Raw genomic sequence first — 21,251 nt, forward strand, 5'->3', positions numbered from 1 at the left:
GAAAATCAACCAGCTCCGCTGTCATCCTTTGACTGCCGTGGGCCGACATGAATGATGCTCCTGTTTGATTGTTTGAGCACTGAAGACATCGGGGACCGATGGCGCGCCTCTTGCGTAGGTTTTTCAAACAGGATTTGTCAAGAGATGGCAGGATGTCTCTCAACAAGAGGCCTATAGAAGCATATTGGTTTGAGATTATTATGAAAAGGTGCATAAAGGCCACACGAACACAGTGTGTACTGTGTGTGTGTGTGTGTGTGTGTGTGTGTGTGTGTGTGTGTATTCACTGTATATATATACACATATACTGTATATATATATATAGCAGTTAATAAATAACATTGTTAGCCAGGGCTTTGAACAAGTAATGGACATTTATAATATTAGTGAGGTGTGATGGTCTGTGGGATAGGCTTTAGTCTTTTTTGTGGAACCATTGTGCCATCTAGTGTTTATTTTACATACTGCACACATTCAGACAATGATGTGTTCATGAAGCAATGAAAAATCTTTTTACCGATGTTGTCGAGCAACATTTTTATTGAATTCTTGGCTGATAGGCCTATTACAATTAGGCCTAGTTTATGTCCCTAATTGTGCAGGATTTGATGTCCAGAAATGGTTCCCACATAGACATTAAATAGGCCTGAAATGTTCAAGTCAGTCCATATTCAGGTATCATGGCCATAGAAAGTAAAAGAGGCACATGCTCAATCTAATTTCTGAGTTTTTTTTTTCACTATTACTCATTTAATTATCACATAATATTATGACTGAAACATATTCTTCTGTCATAAATCATGCCTCTAAAAGTCAAACATCCCCGACAGTTGACCCTTTTCCTATGTGAAAATAGCAATGAGCAAATAGTTGTGTGCTACACAATTTACTACATGTGTAGTTTGTTTAGATAGTTGGCCAGCCTAATGTGCGTCCAGATGTTCACCCATTTGTCTCAATTGAATTCCTCACAGAGGGCCACTCATCACACAGATATCATACAATACTAGACCGTCGATCTTAAAAAAAAAAAAAAAAAAAATGTAGTTGCTGCAGTGACAAATTGGTTTCAAGAAAAATACATTTGAATTTACATCCAATTTGTTCATATTTACACTCCACGTGCAGCTCTGCATCCATCTCCACATCCATTTTTCTCAATTGAATACTCTACTATCTCAGCAAAACAAACTGAATATCAAAATGTGTTCATCTGTACAATGAAGTGTTCTGGAGAAATCCAGTTTTGAAATCACACCACAAATGTCTGCATTATCTCCAACAATGGGCTGACGTGACATTAAAAAATATACATACTGTATATCAGTTGTGTATTTGCTTACCGTAACAATTGTTCAAAGGTTGGGATACATATGACATCAGTCACTTCAGGTCACAGGTATGATCAGGTCACAGCTATGAAAACACTATTCATCAGTGGTTGGTGAATGGTAAATGTAAAAAACTGATACACTTATTTAAGTACATAGGCCTATCATTTTTGCAAATTGCTAAACCTTTTGTCTCAGTATCGTAAACTGTGAGTTTGGCTCGATTCCCCCTTGAGTGCAGCGAGGTTGCGCTTCCTCCCTCCCTGGTCGGAGATGCCACTGAGGCAGGATTTTGCTGGCCTTGGGCTGGCCCATATGAAACTGACAAGGATATCTCCTTGTCATATTTTATTATGGGCCACACCGGGATATCTATATCAAAACTAAGTTGCTGATGTTGAAGTTGATGTCTTCAGTAGGCCTATACCTGAGCTAAAGGAAGTGCTGTCTCCAGATATCCTTGTGACATGCAGAGTTTTCAGCATTTGTAAAAGTCGGGCTGCAGTAACTCCTGCCAAATATTTGCTCCAACCATTCACTTAGTCAGCTTAATATAATAAGTACAACTCCTCAGCCAGGTAGATGAGCTAATTACTGAAATGACCAGTATTAAATGCACAGGAACAATACATGATAGGACTTTTACTTTCTGAAGCCTTACTCTGCAGTGTCACGCACATGGACTGCACCCGCTCATACCATGCAAGCAGGTCTGAAATGATGAATGCTTTAGCCAATATAGACGTTATCGAGCCTAATACGGGCTTTAGCTCAATATCACTGGGCTGTTAAAGGCTATGCATTGATGGTCTCATTTAAAGTTTTTTATAGAGGGCTATAAAGTTGCTTATTTCATTGCTTTCCCTTTTTAATTTCAGACCAGAGCTCCTGGGAGACTGTAGCCTAGTAATCTGACGGACTCGTTGAGAGATCGTAATTGGTAATGTCCACAATACACAGCAGGCCTTTATGGAGTCACCTTGCAAATGCCTGTGGGATATTGGGACACATTAGCCTAAAGGACTTTCATTAACCGACGTGTACAAAATATTATAGGCTAATAGACTAACCCACAAGGTTGAACTTTTTTGCTCATGATAAATAGACCTATTCAAAAGCTGAATTTGTGTCCAACACCCAAAGTGTGCTGCTTGTGAATTAGACAATTAGACTGGTTATCTAATAGGCTTAGTGAAAACGTTTAACCCCCACACATGCCTACAATGCCATGAAACAGACGAATAATTACCGATATTTTATAAAACAGAACAAACGTAAAAGATACATGTTGGTGCATGATTGGCTGCTATTGCCTATGTCCCGCGGTCATTGTGCGTAAAACTACATTTTCATAACACTGAAGGCGCAAGTAACTATGATTGGCTGCCGGAAATCACGTGTGTGAATGTAGCCAATCGAAGGGATTTGCAATCGGAAGTTAGAAGGTTTCAGGAAGCGCTCTGTGCGCGGCGTGAGTGAATGTCAAAACAGTCATACCACTGCTATGCATATTGTTTCATTGAAACAGTTATTTGCAAAAGCCTTTCAGTCCTGTACTGTAACTCACAAGCGACCTTCCTCGCGTTACTATAATGTTTTCAAGTAGTTTATTACGCAATGTTATTCCTGCTTCTTCTGAATGGGTATTTAGCTGCATCAAATGCAGGTCCAGACAGTATTGCCAGAAACAATTCAAAAAGCTAACGATACGAGATGCTCTATCCAGTAAAGCATTGGGATCTAACGTCAGAATACAGGTAGGATTTAATCTCTTAGTTCCTTTGTCGAACCTGATGAAAACATGAGGAAGAGAGTGAAATGGTTGACTTAACGTTACTCCATTGCTAGGGTTGGGTCCGTTCTGTCAGATCACAGAAAGAACATCTCTTTCTCCACGTGAATGATGGCTCCTCTCTTCAACCTCTCCAAGTAGTGGCCAGCAACGACTTGAATGACAGGTGATGCCAGTCTCCAACATGGCTGCTCTGGTGCCATTGATATTGCATGCTGTTGTTGAATAGCCTATTACAATCAAATAGAATGTTAAAACCACATACAGTTGTTTCTCTGGTGTTGCATTGTGTTGTGATACAGTGTGCAAAAACTAATGCTTGACCCCCAGTGATCTGACGTTTGGAAGTGCCATTGATGTCACAGGATGCCTGGAGAAAAGTCCAAGCAAAAAGCAGAATGTAGAGCTCCATGCAAAACAAATTCAAGTCACTGGAAAATGTGATCCCCTAGTGAGTTTTTTAGTCTCTTATCAATTTTTTCTGTGTCTACAAACAGAATGTAATCTATAGTATGTAAAAATGCTATGCATCCATATAATTAACTATGTGCTCTGTTCTATCTATCTATCTATCTATCTATCTATCTATCTTTTCACAGGAATTCCCATTTAAGATCAAGGAACGCCATTCTATGGAATACATCCGACAGTATCCTCATCTGCGCTGTCGGACAAATACCTTCAGCGCCTTGCTACGGGTCCGCAGTGAAGCCACCTCTGCTATTCAGTCATATTTCAAGGTATTGCCCCATTCGTTGTGCCTGTCATGACCATTGGGTCATTCCGTGTCAAATCAGATAAGATTGTTGCTGCACCGTCTCAGATTTTGTTAAAACTTTGTGTATATCATCAATGTGTCCTAAAACCAAGGCCTGTGAAATATTTCTGTGGAAATCATTTGTCTTCATATCTTTTTTAGACCTTGAAATTCTTTCATTTTTACAGCTTGAAAAACACATGCCATGTCTGGGCATTAATATCTTGACCAATATGTTCCCTAGCCTCCCCAAACTTTCTAGGGTGGAAGATCAACTCATAATAAGCATGTGTAAACAGTTTAAAGTCTGTACTAAATGTCTCTTGACTCTCGAAAGGGCCCTCAATTTTGGAAAAACGTGCATTAAGTGTGATATTTAGGGTATTAAAAAAACTGTTTATCTGTTTCACTTGGTATCAGTCACTATTTCCTCTTCAAATACGGCAGTTAATTAATGTTTTCCCACAATTTGAAGTCTCCACGACAAATAACCATGACAATAATAACAATTAAACAAGGCATGTTTGTATTTTGTGTCATTTTCATGTAACTGAAATGCTATGTGGGGTAGGTAGTAGGATCATGAAAATCTATGTGGAAATAGAAAAGTATATGGACATGTAGTGTGTAAAGTTCTAATATTGCATCCAAGCCCCGTTCACAGAATAAATGCATGTAGTTACAGGTGTTTTGGTAACACCAGAATAAACATTTACAATAAAAAAAAGGGAAGTTTGGCACCCCCCTCTGGCGAAACAGTAGCATTTTGCTACTTTTACAAGGCATTAACTCCGGTAGCTATTTGAATGGAATGGAAAGGCTATATTTTACTTCTCGTATTCAAAAAGAAGCAGAAATTCCTAATACCTTGAAATTGAAAAGGATGCCAAATCTTCCGAATTATGTACTTGAAATTATGTTTTAACCATTAATCTAAAATAGGCCTTTCATTAGTTGGTGGCTGTGAAGTTCTCAAAGGCCATCTGAATATCTTCATACGTACTGCCGTCCTGTCCTGGTAGTGGCTGGGGCTGGCACAGCACACAGCACATGAATGGCAGCTGGTCCACTGGGGTGCAGGAATTTGACCTTGTAGTCCTCCAGCTCCTCTGACTTCTCCAAGGCATACCCTACCCACCATTTTCCATCATAGACACATATTGCCCTACCTGCACATCATGCTGCGGTGCCTGAGTGGCATTCTGAACAGTGTAAGACGTATGAAGATATTCAAATGGCCTTTGAGAACTTCACAGCCACCAACCAATGAAAGGCCTATTTTAGATTAATCGTTAAAACATAATTTCAAGTACATAATTCGGTGTATTTGGTATCCTTTTCAATTTCAAGGTATTAGGAATTTCTGCTTCTTTTTGAATACGAGAAGTAAAATACAGCCTTTCCATTCCATTCAAATAGCTACCGGAGTTAATGCCTTGTAAAAGTAGCAAAATGCTACTGTTTCGCCAGAGGGGGGGTGCCAAACTTCCCTTTTTTTATTGTAAATGTTTATTCTGGTGTTACCAAAACACCTGTAACTACATGCATTTATTCTGTGAACGGGGCTTGGATGCAATATTAGAACTTTACACACTACATGTCCATATACTTTTCTATTTCCACATAGATTTTCATGATCCTACTACCTACCCCACATAGCTTTTCAGTTGCATGAAAATGACACAAAAATACAAACATGCCTTGTTTTATCCTTATTATTGTCAAATTCATTTGATTTGGAGACTTCACATTTTGGGACAACATTAACAAAGGATTATATTTCTATAGAAAAGACTCATTGATGGCAGGTGTGTCCCAATAAAAAAGTTTTGAGACCCTCAATATCACTTTTTTTGCATGTTTTTTCAGAAACTAGGGACTTCTGTACAACCAATGAAACTGTGGTACAAACATTTAATCATTGAATCTTACTGAGAACATGCTTGTCTTCCATTCTATAAAGTTTAGTCAGGCTAGGAATTATACTTTTTAAGAGTACCTTAACATGGCCTCCAAGATAAGGTCATTTAGAGAGTGTAAAAAGGCAAGGGCAAAAAGACAATGAAAACAATAGAATTGAACAAAAATATTTAACAGATTTTAGTTATGGAACCTAAACATTGTGTATACAAACTTTGAAGAAAATCCGAGTCGGTGCTGCAACCATTTTCCTGGATTTTGTCTGATTTGACACGGAATGACCCCATTGCTAGTATACAGTAAATTGGCTGAATGTACTAAAAAGAGACTGTTTGTTTGTTTGTTTTTGTTTTTTTTCCAGGACAATGGGTTCATACAGATTCACACACCAGTCATCACGTCCAATGATTGTGAAGGAGCAGGGGAGTTATTCCAGGTGGAGGTGGGTCCTCTTTCACAGAGCTTAAGTATAAAACCTCAGACAGTGGCCACCGTGTTTAAATGATGTTCATAAAGCTGCCGTCCTGCATAAGTTAAAATAACTTGCCAGTAATTAAATTAAGTTATCAAAAATATTTTCTACTACAAGCCTTTGATCAATGGCTCCAGAATTCAGTACAGTAGCACTTTACATTCTCTTCATATTTTGCATAGTTTATCCTCCTTGGGAATTGGGAAAATGTGTTTCTTTTTCGTATATCAATATAAGGCACACCTTTTCATAATCTAATGCTGGCTTGATCGGGCATGGTTGTGGGGGGAGTGGTGCTTGGGCCACAGTGTTCTGCTCACACTGCAAGACAAAAAAATGGCAGAAATCCAACCTGATCAAACCAAAGCTAAGACCTTCTATTCAGGTGTAGAGAACCTGCTCAGACTGCATGAGTGGAAATTCAGCCCGATTCTAAAGTTGGTCAGGTCTAAACTGGGGCTTAAATTGGGCCAGATCCATGCAGTGTCTGCGCCTGGCTGCTTTTCCTCAAAGATATCTGCAAACTTCTCCATTTCCTGAGACTTTCAAACCACTCTTGACTGTTGCTTTGAATTAGACCTTACATTGCTTTCGGAACTTTGAATGCGGTTCATTTTGGAATTGTTTCCACCAATAAGTAGGGCAGTTTTGATCTTGACTGTCTCCAGATGTTATATATTAATAAACGTCTGGCTACACAACACTAAGATCATGCATAATCTCTTTCTAACATCTATGTACATTGACTTGGGTTAACAGTTCATTCATTATGTTCGCAACAAAACAGGTTTAACCCCTCCACTTGTGTTGTGCCAGCTTTTAGAAATATATCCATGTGACATTGGATTTAGTATAGTATTGATAGTGTCACCTTTGTGAAGAACAGGTTAGAGAAACCTGTTTGTTTAATCTTCAGCCTGCAGGTAGTGGTGAAGGGCAAGAGGAGAGGAACCAACACTTCTTCTCGGTCCCCACCTACTTGACCGTCTCAGGCCAGCTTCACCTGGAGGTCATGTCAGGGTGAGTAGTTCTGACCGCTCTGTGTCAGAGTGAGTCAGCGCTTACAAAGTGGTCTTCATCGGGGTTTGGCAGGCAACTATCCTACACATCTTTGTGTGCTCATTATGGTCCTGAACTATAGATTTAAGTAATAAGCCCCGAGAGGCCGTGGTTTATACTGAATTTAGAACGGCTAAGGGGCGTTTTTTAGGCACGATGCAAAGCGGAAATTGCTGGAATTTACAACGGCATCGAACGTGATTCAGTCAATCATAATCAAGGACCTGATTCCTATCTGTTTTAGAAAGATCTATAGATCTTGAATGGGTTATGAAAATAGAAAAGAATATAATGAAGCTGAAGATTGTGTGACTGAGAAGCATTTAGTAAACAAACTAATTAAACCGGTCTGACGGTCCAGAGAGAAGACTTTTCCACATTTCCACATTTCATGCTGAGATATAGACAGCCATCACATATTGTAGATTACAAATTGTAAAGTGCATTTCAAACATATGGATTGCAAACCTAATACAAACTGAACAGAGACTAGTCTAGCAGTGCAGGCTAGGTATGAAGGGTCCATGAAGTGGCTAAGCACCCTCCAAGCGCTCTGTCTTCCCCACTATGACAGGCAGAAATCAAGTATGTCTTTGACTGCAGATTGGTCCAAGGCAGGTAGAAAAATGTCAACACAAAATCAAATAATGTTATTCAACATAGTTGGGGAGCCTTTTTCCACTGACTCAGAAATGAGAAGCTCTGTGTGTGTGTGCGTACGCGCATGTGCACTTGTACATGCATGTCTAAGTTTATCTATATCTGACAAAACTCTAGTGCCCTCAACAACTCTTGCTCTTGGTGTTTTGGCATTCACTCTTATTAGCTCATAACGTTCAAGAGGGTTTAAATGATGAATAAGCAAAAGCCTTCGCCTGTGTAGTTAGTACAGCATTTAGCCAGTTCCCTCACAGATGCTGTGATGAGGACATTTGCGCAAGGGAGCAACGGTCATGAACTTGAACTTCAACTTCAACTTGAATTAAGGTCACAAACTCAACTGAGTGCAACAACAGACATTCAAGTGCGATAATCCGTTGTTGTCATCTAGTGTGGAGGTAAGAACAAGTCGTGTCTTGTGCACTGGCTAGACTTGTTAAAAAAGACACTTAACGTGAGCTGCTGAAGTAATCTACTCGACGACGTCTCTGAAGGGACTGCTTCTCTGTCACAGGGCCTTTCCAGGAGTGTACACCTTCGGGCCGACGTTCAGGGCCGAGAATTCCCAGAGCAGGCGCCACTTGGCCGAGTTCTACATGGTGGAGGCCGAGATCTCGTTCACGGAGTCCCTGGAGGATGTGATGGCAGTAAGACTCAGATTTACTATGACACTGTGATCGGGTAGTCGGCCCCAGTCAGCTTCACTGGGAGGATAACACATGGCAAAAGGGGTCAGTGGAATATGAATGCCATGAGGAGAAAAGATCATTTCTTACAGCATAGCATATATCATGGAATATAATGACTAGAGGTCATCATAGGTAGCAACTTCTGGTCCATATTGCTTTGGATAAAAGTGCTAAATACTAGTCACTTTATTTTATATAACACTTACTTTACTTTATATAACACAGGTCTTTGTACATTATTAGAGAGTTACTGGATGTGTATTGTTCATGTTGAGATTTGAGTCTTTGAATGAAAGGTCATTTGATACTGTAGGTCATACCATGTCCTCTTGATCAGGTAATGGAGAATCTCTTCAAAGCCAGCACTGAACATGTCCTGACCCACTGTGCAGAAGATGTGGAATTATTTCACAAGTTTGTGGCACCTGGACACAGGGTAAGAAAATAATGTGTATAATGCAATAATGATTTATATGGCAATACAGTCACACCACTTCATGTATAGTATTGTAGTACTGTACAGTACTTGTACTCGTGGGGATCTGAACCCTGTGACCCCCCAACTTAATCAGTGTCAACTGCGTCCACCTGAACTGAAAGACTCAAAGGTTTCGCTTGTATCTTAATCTGCTTGACTTGGTTGTGGTGAACCGTTAATGGCATGTGTTCAAAGTGTCTCTCCTCCTCAGGGGCAAGTGGATGTCATGCTGAGTCGAAAATTTAATGTGTAAGTATGTATCTGCAGCAGCGCTACCTCAAAGCACGTTCTCCACAAAAGCTTAATCTGTCCCACCTCTGTCATTATAATATAATGTGTCGTTTTTACCCCCAGGATTTCCTACACCGAGGCCATAGACATTCTAAACCGCAGTTCCCAGACATTCACTTTCCCCACTGAGGTGAGTGGAGTGGATAGTAGGCTCCTTTATTTCAAAGGGGGCTTTTCTGGGTACTGCCTTTTAATGTCTCACTCTTGTTTTCTTTCCCCTCTTGGGCAAAGGAGGAATTTGAAGTCAATGATTATGGCTGTCTGTCTCCATTTCTCAGTGGGGTTGTGACCTGCAGACAGAACATGAGAAGTACCTGGTGAAACATTGTGGCAACATCCCCGTCTTTGTCACTGATTATCCCTATGATCTCAAGCCGTTCTACGCCAGAGACAACCAGGATCACCCACGACACACTGTGAGGCTCCCGTTACACTGTTAATACGTTCAATCCCTCTTTGTCTTGTACAAATCCTGGGCAAACACAGAGTGTACCAGGGTTCATGTTCAAATTTGATCATTTTGGATATGGGCTTATTATCAAAGATGAAAGCTTTTCAAGGATGATCATTTTTAGCAGTCTTTCCAACAGTTCATTCCAGTAACAGCAGTCGCGATATTTGAAACGGTCCAGTAAGCAACTCAAATGGCCATTAAATAGGTGGTGTTGGGCGCTAGAGGTCAATAGACAATAATGACAAAAAACTAATCAGGATCAGTTAGTCATGCTCAAGCACTTGTATTCATTACTTGAATAGTTTTTTTCCGTCTGAATAGTGGTAACGACGGTCATAGCCGCTAATGTGCAAGAGTCAGAGCAGAAGCAGCCAGCTGACCAGTACATGTCAACTATAGGTAGTGATATTCTTCCATGCATTAAAAACTGTAAAGGTTACAGCATATAGATTTGTAAGGCTTTTTTTTCAATAATGATAATAGTAATAATGAAGAAAGAGCTGTGTTGAAATATTTCATAGTCACAGCATTAGTATGTTGGAAAGGTTCTGGCGGGAACTTTCCAGTAACAAAGTTCTGAGTTCCAAAGAACCCAGTGGTGGGCCAGACTCAGCTGGACATGATGAATCCACTCCATTCTAGAAAGATCTCATATTCCGGAGTTTTGTGCCCTGATGCCCTGAACCAGTTCCCTCCCTACTGAGCCACAAACCCCCTCTAATAAATCCCCTTTCTTTCTATATGTACATATACACACACACACACACACACACACACACACACACACACAAACCCCTACTAATAGATCCCTTTTCTCTCTTGGGGAGCTCATTTTGGACAGAAGTTACTTTTTTTTTTTTTAAGTAGGAATGGATCTAGGAACCTTGTAGAAACTTGAATGAAACTATGAGCAGTTGGTAGTGGCCAGCAGAAGTCAGTAGCAGTTGTGCTGTGTCCTCCAGGCTGCGGCGGTTGACCTTCTGGTGCCGGGGGTCGGGGAGCTGTGTGGAGGATCGCTAAGAGAGGAGAGACTGGACCTCCTCCAGAACCGCCTCGCTCAGTAAGGGATCGTTTTGGTGAACTCTCACCAACCTGCCAACACTGTTGTGTTGTGGACACACCAAGGCACTTTCCTATCAACTGTGATGTTGAAATAGAAAGAAACTTAGACTTAGGCTTGAACTTGAACTTGAACTATGTTAGACTGCTAGAGAAATCCTACACAGAAACCAAATTCTGTCTCTCTTAGCAGCCAGTGATTCCTGCTTTTTTTCTATTATAGTATAAGGGAAAATATAAACATTCAGCCCACAGTTATGTCTTATACGGCCTGTGTGACTTTAAAATAATAGCGTCAATTTTCTGAATTGTGTTTGAGAATATCAGCAAAGCCAAATTAATCTGTTGTGTTTCATTCCTTTGTGTCATTTTCACAGGGCAGGGTTGGAGGAGGACTATGAATGGTAAGGACGTGATGGTTGTAAATCTTTTTACTTCTGTTATTATTGCTCAAGTAGTGCTTTGCGGTTAGGTTCTCGCTCCTACTTCCTCAGAATCAAAATAGCTCCCTATAGACTATTTTAAAAGGCAGGACATTTGAGTTCAACATCAGACTCCACGATCATACAAATGATGTCTTACAAATATATGTATTTCTTAATTCCATATAGTGCCATATTTAAAATGGAAGACCAACAACTTATCAGGTAAAATCCCATATAACTTGCATCCCCGCCATCTTAAACAGGAGCAGTAGCAGTTCTCTCAGGTCCTTAATGACTCACTGTAGGCTTAACCAAGTGAATCAAATCAAAGCTGCAGTTACAGCAATACACAAGAAGTCCTTCCTACCCTTCCTGTCTTCCTGTAGGAGGAGTAACTCAGCGTATTTTCTCACTGTCCCGATCAGACCTTGACATTCTTGTCCTCTACTAAATTGTCCAGTTCGTCCTCTGATTATTATTACATGTTCTACTCTCCAGAATGTATTGACGTAATAGACAATAACGGATACAGTGTAAATAGTCCCTATCATCACTCCTCAAAGGACTTAGGCCTAAGTTGGCCTATAATAACTTGACACTATAAGAACTAGCCACTAGCATACTACAGTCATCTAAGCTTCTTTGTACCACAAACATTGATGCAGTACTTTGTCTGATATTTTCAGTTGTGAGATACTTTTGACTGCCTTGACCATGCTCTTGTGTAAACCTGTGATTTTACCCACGGTTACATGTCTCAGTTTAAAAAAAACAAAACATACATTATCAGTTATCATGTTAAGAGTGTTAAGAGTGTTAATTCCAATGGCACTTCAGTGCATATTTACCCACAAGTGTGGTATCTGACTCTGGTCTTTCTGCTGTAGGTATCTCCAGCTGAGACGATTTGGCTCTGTCCCTCACGGTGGATTTGGGATGGGGTTTGAGAGATACCTTCAATGCATATTGGGAGTGGACAATATCAAAGATGTGATCCCATTTGCCAGGTTTTCACACTCATGCCTTTTATAATGTTCAGAAAACGGAACTGTCTGATCTGTACCCTATGACTGCCATGTTCAGTGATCTAAATTATGATGATTACATTGTATATATTAAAACTTCAACAGAGATGACTGATGTTGGGGGTCATGGTTTCATCATTATATATTTGCCATGGAATTGTGTATTTTGGATTACATTCTGAGACACTTAAGCATCTGTTGTAATGGAGTGATACTATTCATTGCATTTGAGTATTTCCACTTATTGTCCACTAGATGGCACTGGTTGATGTGTAACTTTTAGACACTTTCTCACGCAATTTTTAACGCATGAGCACACAAGAGTGCAAGTAGGAGGTTACATTGAACATCATGTAAGTGAACCCGCCGTTTATTTATCAGTAATTGGATCAGAAAGCCCAAGCCACATGCTTCCTGAACGAGAAATTCGTTGTAAAATCACATAGAGACGGTGTATTCTGTAGACGTTATACTTTATTATGATATGTGGTTGGCCAGCTCATGCCCCTTCACACTTCGTATTCTTTCTAATACTATGATGCTTAAACATCAGTGTACACATGAAGAAGTAAGTATAGCTAAGAACGGATATAGTGGATAGCTTATTATAGTCCTAAGTTTCTTTTACGCATCGCCTTTTCTCATTGAAGTAAGACAATACACAATTGTGTGTCCACCTTAAACGCTTTTCATTGTTACTGTGTGTCAAGCTCACCCCGTTGCTGCTCATCTCTACACAGTCCGTCCCTTCAATTCAGTGGGCGTGGTGTGAATTGGAAAACAAACAGCAGACACCCTGCATTACTTCCTACATCTCCACACTTCCCTGGCGGTCGCCGCTCGTTGGCTCCAAGTTAACCGTTTCTTAGTTATTTGCCCTACGTGCGAGGACAGGGGAACCGAGTTCCTGTTTGTGGACTTCAAGAGCACTCGGGACATTGAGGGGCCAATGGCACTTACCTCAGTCTGTCCGGCACGGCTTTTGCATTAGGACACTGAATGGAGCGACAGACTGCACCAAAGTGCGCTCGACTCCGATAGTACTGCATGTATAGTGCGTACACGCACTAAATGGGACGGAGGATCTAGTGGGATACGACCGTGCAGCTGTGAATACTGTGTCCGGAATCCGGTGGAGCAGTTGCGACCATGAGTGGCGGCGAAATTATTTGCCAAGGATGGCTGAGAAAGTCACCACCAGAGAAGAAACTGCGGAGATATGTAAGAAGTTATCTTGTTCATAAATGCGATCCTTGGTTATTCATCTCCATGTTGTACGTGCCGAGATTTATGTGTAAGGCAACTACTTTCATTTAGTGTTAGGCAAAGTGCTCGGTTTAAAACATTAAATTAAGCTATTACGGTATGGTACAGCATGTACAGGCAATAACAAGATTTGCGTCTTGTATGCTTCCTAAGGCCAAAAAAACGAACTCAATGTGATGTAGCAGGTGCGCCCTATAACGTCTCATCATCTGCATCATTCTCGCACTCGCTCGCTAGCTCACTGTATCTGTCTTCCTTTTTCAACCATGCGTACGAAATCCTGACACATTATTGTGTTTGTTTAGCCTCTGATACATTATTAATAATATTTGATAATCTGGATTTAATTGTTACGAAGCTGTGCGCACAATGGGGTTTAACTACACCGTGGTGCCTCCGTCTGTCTCGCAATTCTGTTCGGGACAGCTGTCCGTACAACTGTTACTGTCCAGCTAAATATGTTCAACACTTCTTTTCCCACCTCCCCCATTTCAGAGTGTCTCAGATGCTAAGCCGACAGCAAGCCTCACGCCTACAAGTGCTAGGCAATTGTCACGTTCGCGTCGTGGTGCTTTGCATGCCCCGTGTAACCCTAACTGTGCGCCAACTTCTCTGGAGACCATCCCTCCTTCCGGTTTACCCAATGTCAGATAATGGAATTTTATGAAGAGCTAAAGGAAGGCGGCGAGAAGGGCTCGCATAAATACAGCTGGGCCATGTTTATCTCCAGGCTTGCATTACAGGCCTCCTCCATCCACCAGGCCGACTTTGCCATGATGTCAGCTCTGGTTTTGCTGGTGTGGGGTGAGATGGGGTGGGAAAGGCTTGGGGAAAGGGTGGTGGTGAGGGGGGGGGGGGTCATATCTCAATGTCTTCACATGAGCACATGTTAGAGGTCCTCCTCAGTTGTCCTTCACTTGGGTGACTGTACACAGAAACCACTTCCGCCCCCTCATTCTTTTTTTTAAAGGGGGGGTGGCAAAGGGCAGATGTACCCAGGGCCAGATATCCCACTAAGAACAATTGTTCTCTGGTCATCAAAAAGGAGGGAAACAGCATACAAAAAGGAAATGAATAGTCATAGATATGAAAATGAATGACCGTGTCTGGATCTAAACCAGTATTGCTGTTATACCAGCATCATTGCTGTTACCAGCCTGTGATGGAAAAATATGATGTTGAACAACGAGGACCTCTTGCAGGAGGATGGAAACCAACCCAGTCCTCCTGTTCTCTTACTCAGTAAAAAACAAACAGACAAGCTAGCAAGCCACGCAGCCAGCAGATAGCTACAGATTTAGCAAACGCCGCGGCGGATAATGAACTGGGAACTCTGACGAAAGGCTGGATTGTTGAAGGGAAGGACTAATCATCCCATCTTAACATTCCTTCCACTTAAAACCCTGTAGCTGGCTGGGGTCACACAATGGAAGCCATTTAGGTCCGCGGGATTGCTGTCATCTGACATCCCTGACATTCTAATGTAGGGAGATATTTTAAGCAGTCGCAGGCCCAAGCATCTCAACACCAAGGTGTCTGTTTGTCTGGGAGGAGGCAGCTGCCATCACTGCATGGTCTGATGTAAATAGCGGATCCCCTCCCTGTGTTTCTGTGTGCAGTGTGAAAGTACATAACTGTGCATACTGCGATGCTGTGTGTTTACTTGAAATGATTCTAAGGCAGAACACTTGTGGCAATGTCCACTGACGAGACCATGTTGGATTCCTTGGGTGTAGTCAAAACTTCAATAGTAGGCGGCCCCTGTTTCACTGTCAAACTCATCTTTGTTTTTTCAGATCTCAGCAGTTTGGCAACACCAGGATCCTATTATAACATAGTGTCATAATTAACACTATAATCTATTGACAAAATGAATCAATGTGTGTCTGCATGTGTGTTTGATGTTTTGTGTTTTTTACTATCTGTGATATACATACAGTGCTTTATCTTATAGTTTTACAATCTTACATTATCTTTGAAAAATGGAGGGTATCTCTCAAACATAGTCTCTGTTATGCAAACTGTATGCAAATCCTATGGCAAGAGTAGTTTCCCGACTGTGGGATAGATAACAACTATAATATGTCACTGGACAAAGTGCAGTATTTTATGTGATTGTGTGTGTGTGTGTGTGTGTGTGTGTGTGTGTGTGTGTGTTTGTGTGTGTAAAGCCAGATAAGAAAAGAAGAAAGTAAACGAGAAAGAAAGAGAGAAAACTGTCTTAACTGTCACTGTCTTAACGGCTGTCATCCATGAGAGTGCCGGACGTGACAGCCGTCGGTTGACTCTGCTTTAACCCCTGAATGAAAACAGGAACTGCTGTTTTCATTGGGATGTGCATTTTCGTTCATCTGGGCTTGTGGAACAAGTCCCTACCCCCCCCCCCCTTTTCTGTGTGGCTTGTTTGGAGTTTGATTATGGCTTTGGGCACCAGGGCAACGGATTGGGGGTGGACACTGGAGCGGGAGGGGGGCAGGGGTGGTGGTGAGGTGGTGTTTCTCTGCCTGCTTGTGTTGAACATTGGCCAGCATTATCAGGGAGAAGCCTGAAAACAACTGAGTAATCCAGAGCACGTCTGTCTGTCTGATAGTGAATCTAAGTCTGAGACCGTCTGTGTCTTTCTTTTTTTTTTCCATCTCTCGGTCTGTCTTCTTTTTTTCTCTCCTTTCTTTCTCAATGTGTGCACTTCCTTTTCTCTGTCTGTCTTTCCTAACGTCTGTCTTTGCGTTTTCTCGGTTTTTCTCTTTCTGTCACTCTTTATCACACACACCCAGACACACACACACACACACACACACACACACACAAGGCACCTCAGCCACTTCCCCACCGTCTTGAGGTTGTCTCTCTCTCTCCCTCTCTCTCTCTCTCTCTCAGAGACAGAGGCCATGGGTCTTCAGGGGAGCAGACAGACATAACATTCTCCAGACTGTTTGTTTGTTTCAGCGGGCCTTTCGGAGCAGCATGTACTCAAACAGACCGATGACCTCACCTACTAAGTCTGAGAGAAACACATGGATAGATACAGCCACAGATAGGTGCATAAATAGGTACATAGACGCAAAAACATGGGGGTGGAGGGGGCAAAGGAAGAGGAAGAGACAAAATGATGAGTCAGTTTAAATTCTATTTGTGTGTGTGTGAGGGAGAGAGAGGGAGAGAGGGAGAGAGAAAGGGAGAGGGAGAGAAGGGGGGGGGCTGTGTTTGTGTGATTTGAAAATGGTGGGATGGACCAGAATTAGCTGCAAGTATTCCGTCCGGCTGCTGCATCACTGTCATCAGGTCTTTTGAGTTTGGGGAAGGGGCCGCATAAGTCTGTCATGCATCTCTAGCGACTGCAATAAAAGTGAAGGACGGAAGGAAGTGTGGAGGGGGGCAGGCAGGCTAAAGAGGGGAGGGGAGGGGAGGGGGTTCAGTTAGGCTTGGGGAGTGAGGAGGAGGAGGGGGGGAGGGGTTTAGTTAGGCTTGGAGAGGACAGAGGGACGGCCCAGGCATTTCCCACAACAAGATCCCCACTACTTCCCTTTCCGCTCGCAGCCGCTGGTTTCCGCTTCGGTCTCATTCATTGAGAAAAGCCTGTTGTCCACTGTCTGACTTTGGGGCATCTGGGCTGATTCCTGTTGTGAGCTGCAGCAGTGATCCCTACAGCTGAGCACTGCCGGCACACAGATGGTCACGGTTGGTCTGTTACAACTGTCTTGCCTAGAGCCTACTACTCATTTTGCCCAACATGCCAGTTGGCATAATCCAATGCCACAATGCCACATTCCAGACTGATCATATCGACTAGGTGATGGCTGCCTGTCTGACACCCACATTCATAGTCATTTCTCTCTCTCTCTCTCAAGCCTTCTCTCTCTTTCTTTCTTTCTTTTCTCTCTCTCTCTCTCTCTCTCTCTCTCTCTCTCCCTCCCTTTCTCTCGGTCTGTTTTGCTCTGGGTGTGGTTGGGTGTTTGGTACGGCTGGTGTGCCTGACTGGCAGCGTGTTTGTCCAGCCCTGGCCAGCGGGCATGTGGCGGCGGCAGCAGCAGCGATGGACGTAGAGTTGAGTCGGCGGCGGCGGCGGTCCGCGTCCGTCCCGTCAGCTGCAGGTTGCCGTGTTGTTTTGCAGAGGGGCTTTTGGGAAGTCCTTGCCCTTGGAGGTCAGCAGTGGGACCCCTCCCAGTTCCTGCTTTCACAGACCCCCTTACCAGTGCCCCCCCCACCTCACCCACCACCCACCTCTCAGCCAACAAGCACATGTTCACACACAGACATCTTGTGTGCTCCACTTTATCTAAAATGCTCAATATGCTCACTATATATATAAAAAAAACAAGCTGCCATGCTGATGTCTCAGTAACATGTGACCGTGCAGGTTGACCATTTGCGTCACACACACACAAAAAAAGCACATAAGCTGTAATGGACTCTAGTAGGACAAGAATGTCAAATATTTCACATCATGAAAACAGTTGTTTGTTTGTTTTTCTTGTGTGAATACGCATGCACGAATACCACAAATAACTGACCTTACTTTGCCAAGTGAGATATCATACGTTGCCCATGAATGGAGAATTCAGCGTGTGTTATGTGGACAATTGTGGGAGAAAATGAAAGCAGTATTGTCTTAAAAACTGCTGTGTGTGTGTGTGTGTGTGTGTGTGTGTGTGTGTGTGTGTGTCTGTGTGTGTGTCTGTGTGTGTGTCTGTGTGTGTGTCTGTGTGTGTCTCTGTGTGTGTGTGTTTGTACTTCTGTCAAAACCTAATTATTTGGGCAGTAGCATTTTCCAGACTTCCTGAGGATGGCACCTACAGGAAACACTGTGACATGGGCCCCGTGATAGGAAAATGAGAGAAATGTGCCATGGTTGCTCTAAAAAAAAAAGTATTTTTATCCCTTTTTTGCACTGTTTGTTTTTTCGTCTGTGCCAAAAAGGGGAGAATGTTTCTTTTTTTCCCGCCGAGGAAATTAGATCTCATTGATTATGTTCTCGTGATGTGTCCAATGTTTGCTCTTTAAAAAGAGAAAAATTCTTATCATCAAATTCTCATTAGGAGAATAACATTGAACATTAGGATTGTGTCTGTCCAAGATAGCACTGAGACGGTGACTCCTGCCTGTGCTATTTTCTCCTGCCTGATCACTTTAGCTACTTCTTACTGTGAGTATCGGTCTCGCTGTGCAAGACTTTGTTTGGGCCATAAACACACAGACCTAATTTAAGCTACACTTTGTAGATAATTTCATCATTACATAGTATGCATATTCTCTAGTCTAGAGTTTATAAAACATTATTTGTATTTATAAAAGCTTTATTTCCCTTTTACATGCACATGCTAGCAATTAGTTAAGACAACACTATGTAGGTTTTAAGGGGTGTTTTTGCAGGTTGCAAGTTTTTATAACACCTTCAAATTAAATGTTATGGTACGTAGTCATGTGAAATAGAAATACTCACCTTTCTTTCCCAACAGGCTCTCAGGCTATTGTGTTCTGATATGGACGCCCAAAAGCAAAAAGGTCTGTATAGTGTGGGCTACATGTACAAGGGGCTATAAAATCTGTTGGCTACAAAATTATATTCGTACTACTCTGAGGAATGAATTGCACTTACTACAGTATTTAGTAGCATTTCCACCCATATTCTTCACTTGCAGTTCAGGGTCATGAAGGCCTTTGACAGCTGTGTTTGAATTTGGGATATTCCTTTATTCATTCATTCATTCCCTGAACTCAGAAGATGTCATGACTTGCTGTATGACACATACTGTAAATAGCCGAGAGGTATTTGTAGCTATGAATGTATTACATGGGAATAGATAGACGCTTCCTGCTCTTGCAGATTCCCCACACTTTGTGTTGTATTATCTTAATCCATATCTCCACATTGGGGGCTAATTTACTGCTGTGAGACACTAATTTACTGCTTAAGCATGTGTCTCCAGTCTCCCCCCATCTCCAAATTCACTAAGTATGCCAGCCCATTAGAGCCAGTTCCGCTAAACTGTTCCATAAAAAGAACACAAATTGCATTGCATTCACGGCCACTAGGCTCAAGAATAGATGGCATTTGTTTCTTTTTTGGGCAGTTATTTCTGCCTCCCTCATGCCAGAGATAGAAGAAGGTGAATTTGATTTGTGATTTATTTGGAATAGCCGGCCGTACAGCAGGCGAGTCTGGGGGCAACTGAGGTCCTGGCAATGAGGGTTTATTGAGAGGGTCATGGTACGGATTCAGAGGGTCAGATGACAACCCCAGATGCCCCACAGTCACCACAGGAAAAATGGTGGACAAGACTGGTAAGATGGTAGATTCTTCATGGGACATTTGAGTAAAATAAAAAGCACAAATTTGGTAATGAAGTGCTCATCTTACTTATAACCACTTTGGCTAAGTGAGTAGTACAATGTTATTCATTAGATAACTCCAGTAGCAAAACTTTGTCTGTCCATGACATTTCCAGCCCTTTGGATGACGATACTGGACTTCCTATTACTTTACAAGATTGAGGGGGCAACCATAGTAACCCCTAAATGGAATTACTTAATCCCAGTGGAGTGGGGTTCACATGTGTGACCCTATACCTCCCCACTCATTCCACACTTTATAGATTAGGGTAGTTGATGGTTTAAGGCAATTAGCCAATTGAGCCTTGGGGTGACCCCCACTCCTCTCTTCCCTTCTCCTCTCCCTTTATTCCTGTAGAATGTTTTTATGGCCGGTTACCATGGGGAGATTTGTGTGAGGCCGTGTTTTGACAGCTGAGAGTGTCCGGGGCAGGTGAAGTCATCGGCAGCGGGATGACGCAGCCTATTAAATAAGCGCCGCTGTGTTAGATCAGTGTGTGTTCACCAGGGGCATTGGTCTGGTCTGGGGAGATAACTGCATGGCCCCATCCTCATTCTAGACGCTCCACTTCACTAACACTCCTCGTTCCGCGCGGTCCGTTGCTGGGCGGAGAGGAAATCTCAGAGAGAGTCAGGTCGAGGGTGTGGATGTTTGGGGGGACTAGCGGGGGTGTCGGGATCTCCCTCTTATCTCCTAAGAGCTAATTAGCACGGGGCGATGTGAAATCTAACCCCCTAACGCAAACCAGCTCCGCCTGATGACTGCAGTCCGGTGAGGGTCGAGTTGGTCTGTGTGAACCAGAGGTTGCTTGGCCGATGCGGTTACTAGCCAGACGTGACTCAAGTGCACACATGAAAGAACAATGGAACCATGGCAGTTTGAATGACCTGATTGTTGAATGCACGTCACACAACTTTTCCATCATCTGGTGGTTTATGCATATTGAGAAGCGGTTAGTTTGTCGTAGTAATCTCCCTGGCAAGAACCTTATCTGTGTGGTTCAGTCATAATCACTTGACTAACCACCAGAACTGCATGGACTTCCATCACTGAGGCTGCTCTTACCTGAAACGCTATTAATTGAAAAACGGAAACCCTCGCTGAGCATATCTCTGTTCATGTCTCTTGCCTCTGAAGAAAAGTCCTTCAGTGAAAGCGGGAACGGAATAGCTGGCAAGCATCTGTTTATTCTTAGAAGCTCTTGAGATGGTTTGATAAGCGGCCTTTTTGCAGCGTGCGTTA

General features: G+C 42.4%; 2 protein-coding genes across 4 annotated transcripts in view; both read left to right on the plus strand.

Annotated features, from left to right (window-relative positions):
• Positions 1-2,807: 2,807 nt before the first annotated feature.
• Positions 2,808-12,497, plus strand: nars2 (asparaginyl-tRNA synthetase 2, mitochondrial). Of its 2 annotated transcripts, XM_062552463.1 has the most exons (14): positions 2,808-3,088; positions 3,180-3,289; positions 3,454-3,574; positions 3,723-3,863; positions 6,162-6,242; positions 7,189-7,292; positions 8,506-8,638; positions 9,018-9,116; positions 9,370-9,407; positions 9,513-9,579; positions 9,728-9,865; positions 10,866-10,963; positions 11,340-11,366; positions 12,275-12,497. In XM_062552463.1, the coding sequence occupies exons 1-14, from the start codon at positions 2,924-2,926 to the stop codon at positions 12,417-12,419; spliced, it is 1,467 nt and encodes a 488-aa protein (XP_062408447.1). In that variant the 5' UTR covers positions 2,808-2,923; the 3' UTR covers positions 12,420-12,497. The 2 variants fall into 2 exon arrangements, with proteins under 2 accessions (XP_062408447.1, XP_062408448.1); XM_062552464.1 differs by lacking the exon at positions 2,808-3,088 and having other exon boundaries at positions 3,489-3,574.
• A 734-nt stretch (positions 12,498-13,231) lies between these two features.
• gab2 (GRB2-associated binding protein 2) overlaps positions 13,232-21,251 on the plus strand; it is a 58,870-nt gene continuing 50,850 nt past the window's right edge. For both annotated transcript variants that reach the window (XM_062552465.1, XM_062552466.1), the window contains exon 1: positions 13,232-13,633. In XM_062552465.1, coding sequence (XP_062408449.1) covers positions 13,562-13,633 — 72 coding nt within the window. In that variant the 5' untranslated portion in view covers positions 13,232-13,561. The remainder of the gene's footprint in view (positions 13,634-21,251) is intronic.

Source organism: Sardina pilchardus, chromosome 13 (genome assembly GCF_963854185.1).
Source record: "Sardina pilchardus chromosome 13, fSarPil1.1, whole genome shotgun sequence".
Lineage (NCBI taxonomy): Eukaryota > Metazoa > Chordata > Actinopteri > Clupeiformes > Clupeidae > Sardina > Sardina pilchardus.

Coding starts and splice junctions, on each gene's coding strand:
- nars2 (XM_062552463.1), top strand. CDS start 2,924: ATGTTTTCAAGTAGTTTATTACGCAATGTTATTCCTGCTTCTTCTGAA. Junction 3,089..3,179: donor GATCTAACGTCAGAATACAG/GTAGGATTTAAT, acceptor CTCCATTGCTAG/GGTTGGGTCCGTTCTGTCAG. Junction 11,367..12,274: donor TTGGAGGAGGACTATGAATG/GTAAGGACGTGA, acceptor TTTCTGCTGTAG/GTATCTCCAGCTGAGACGAT.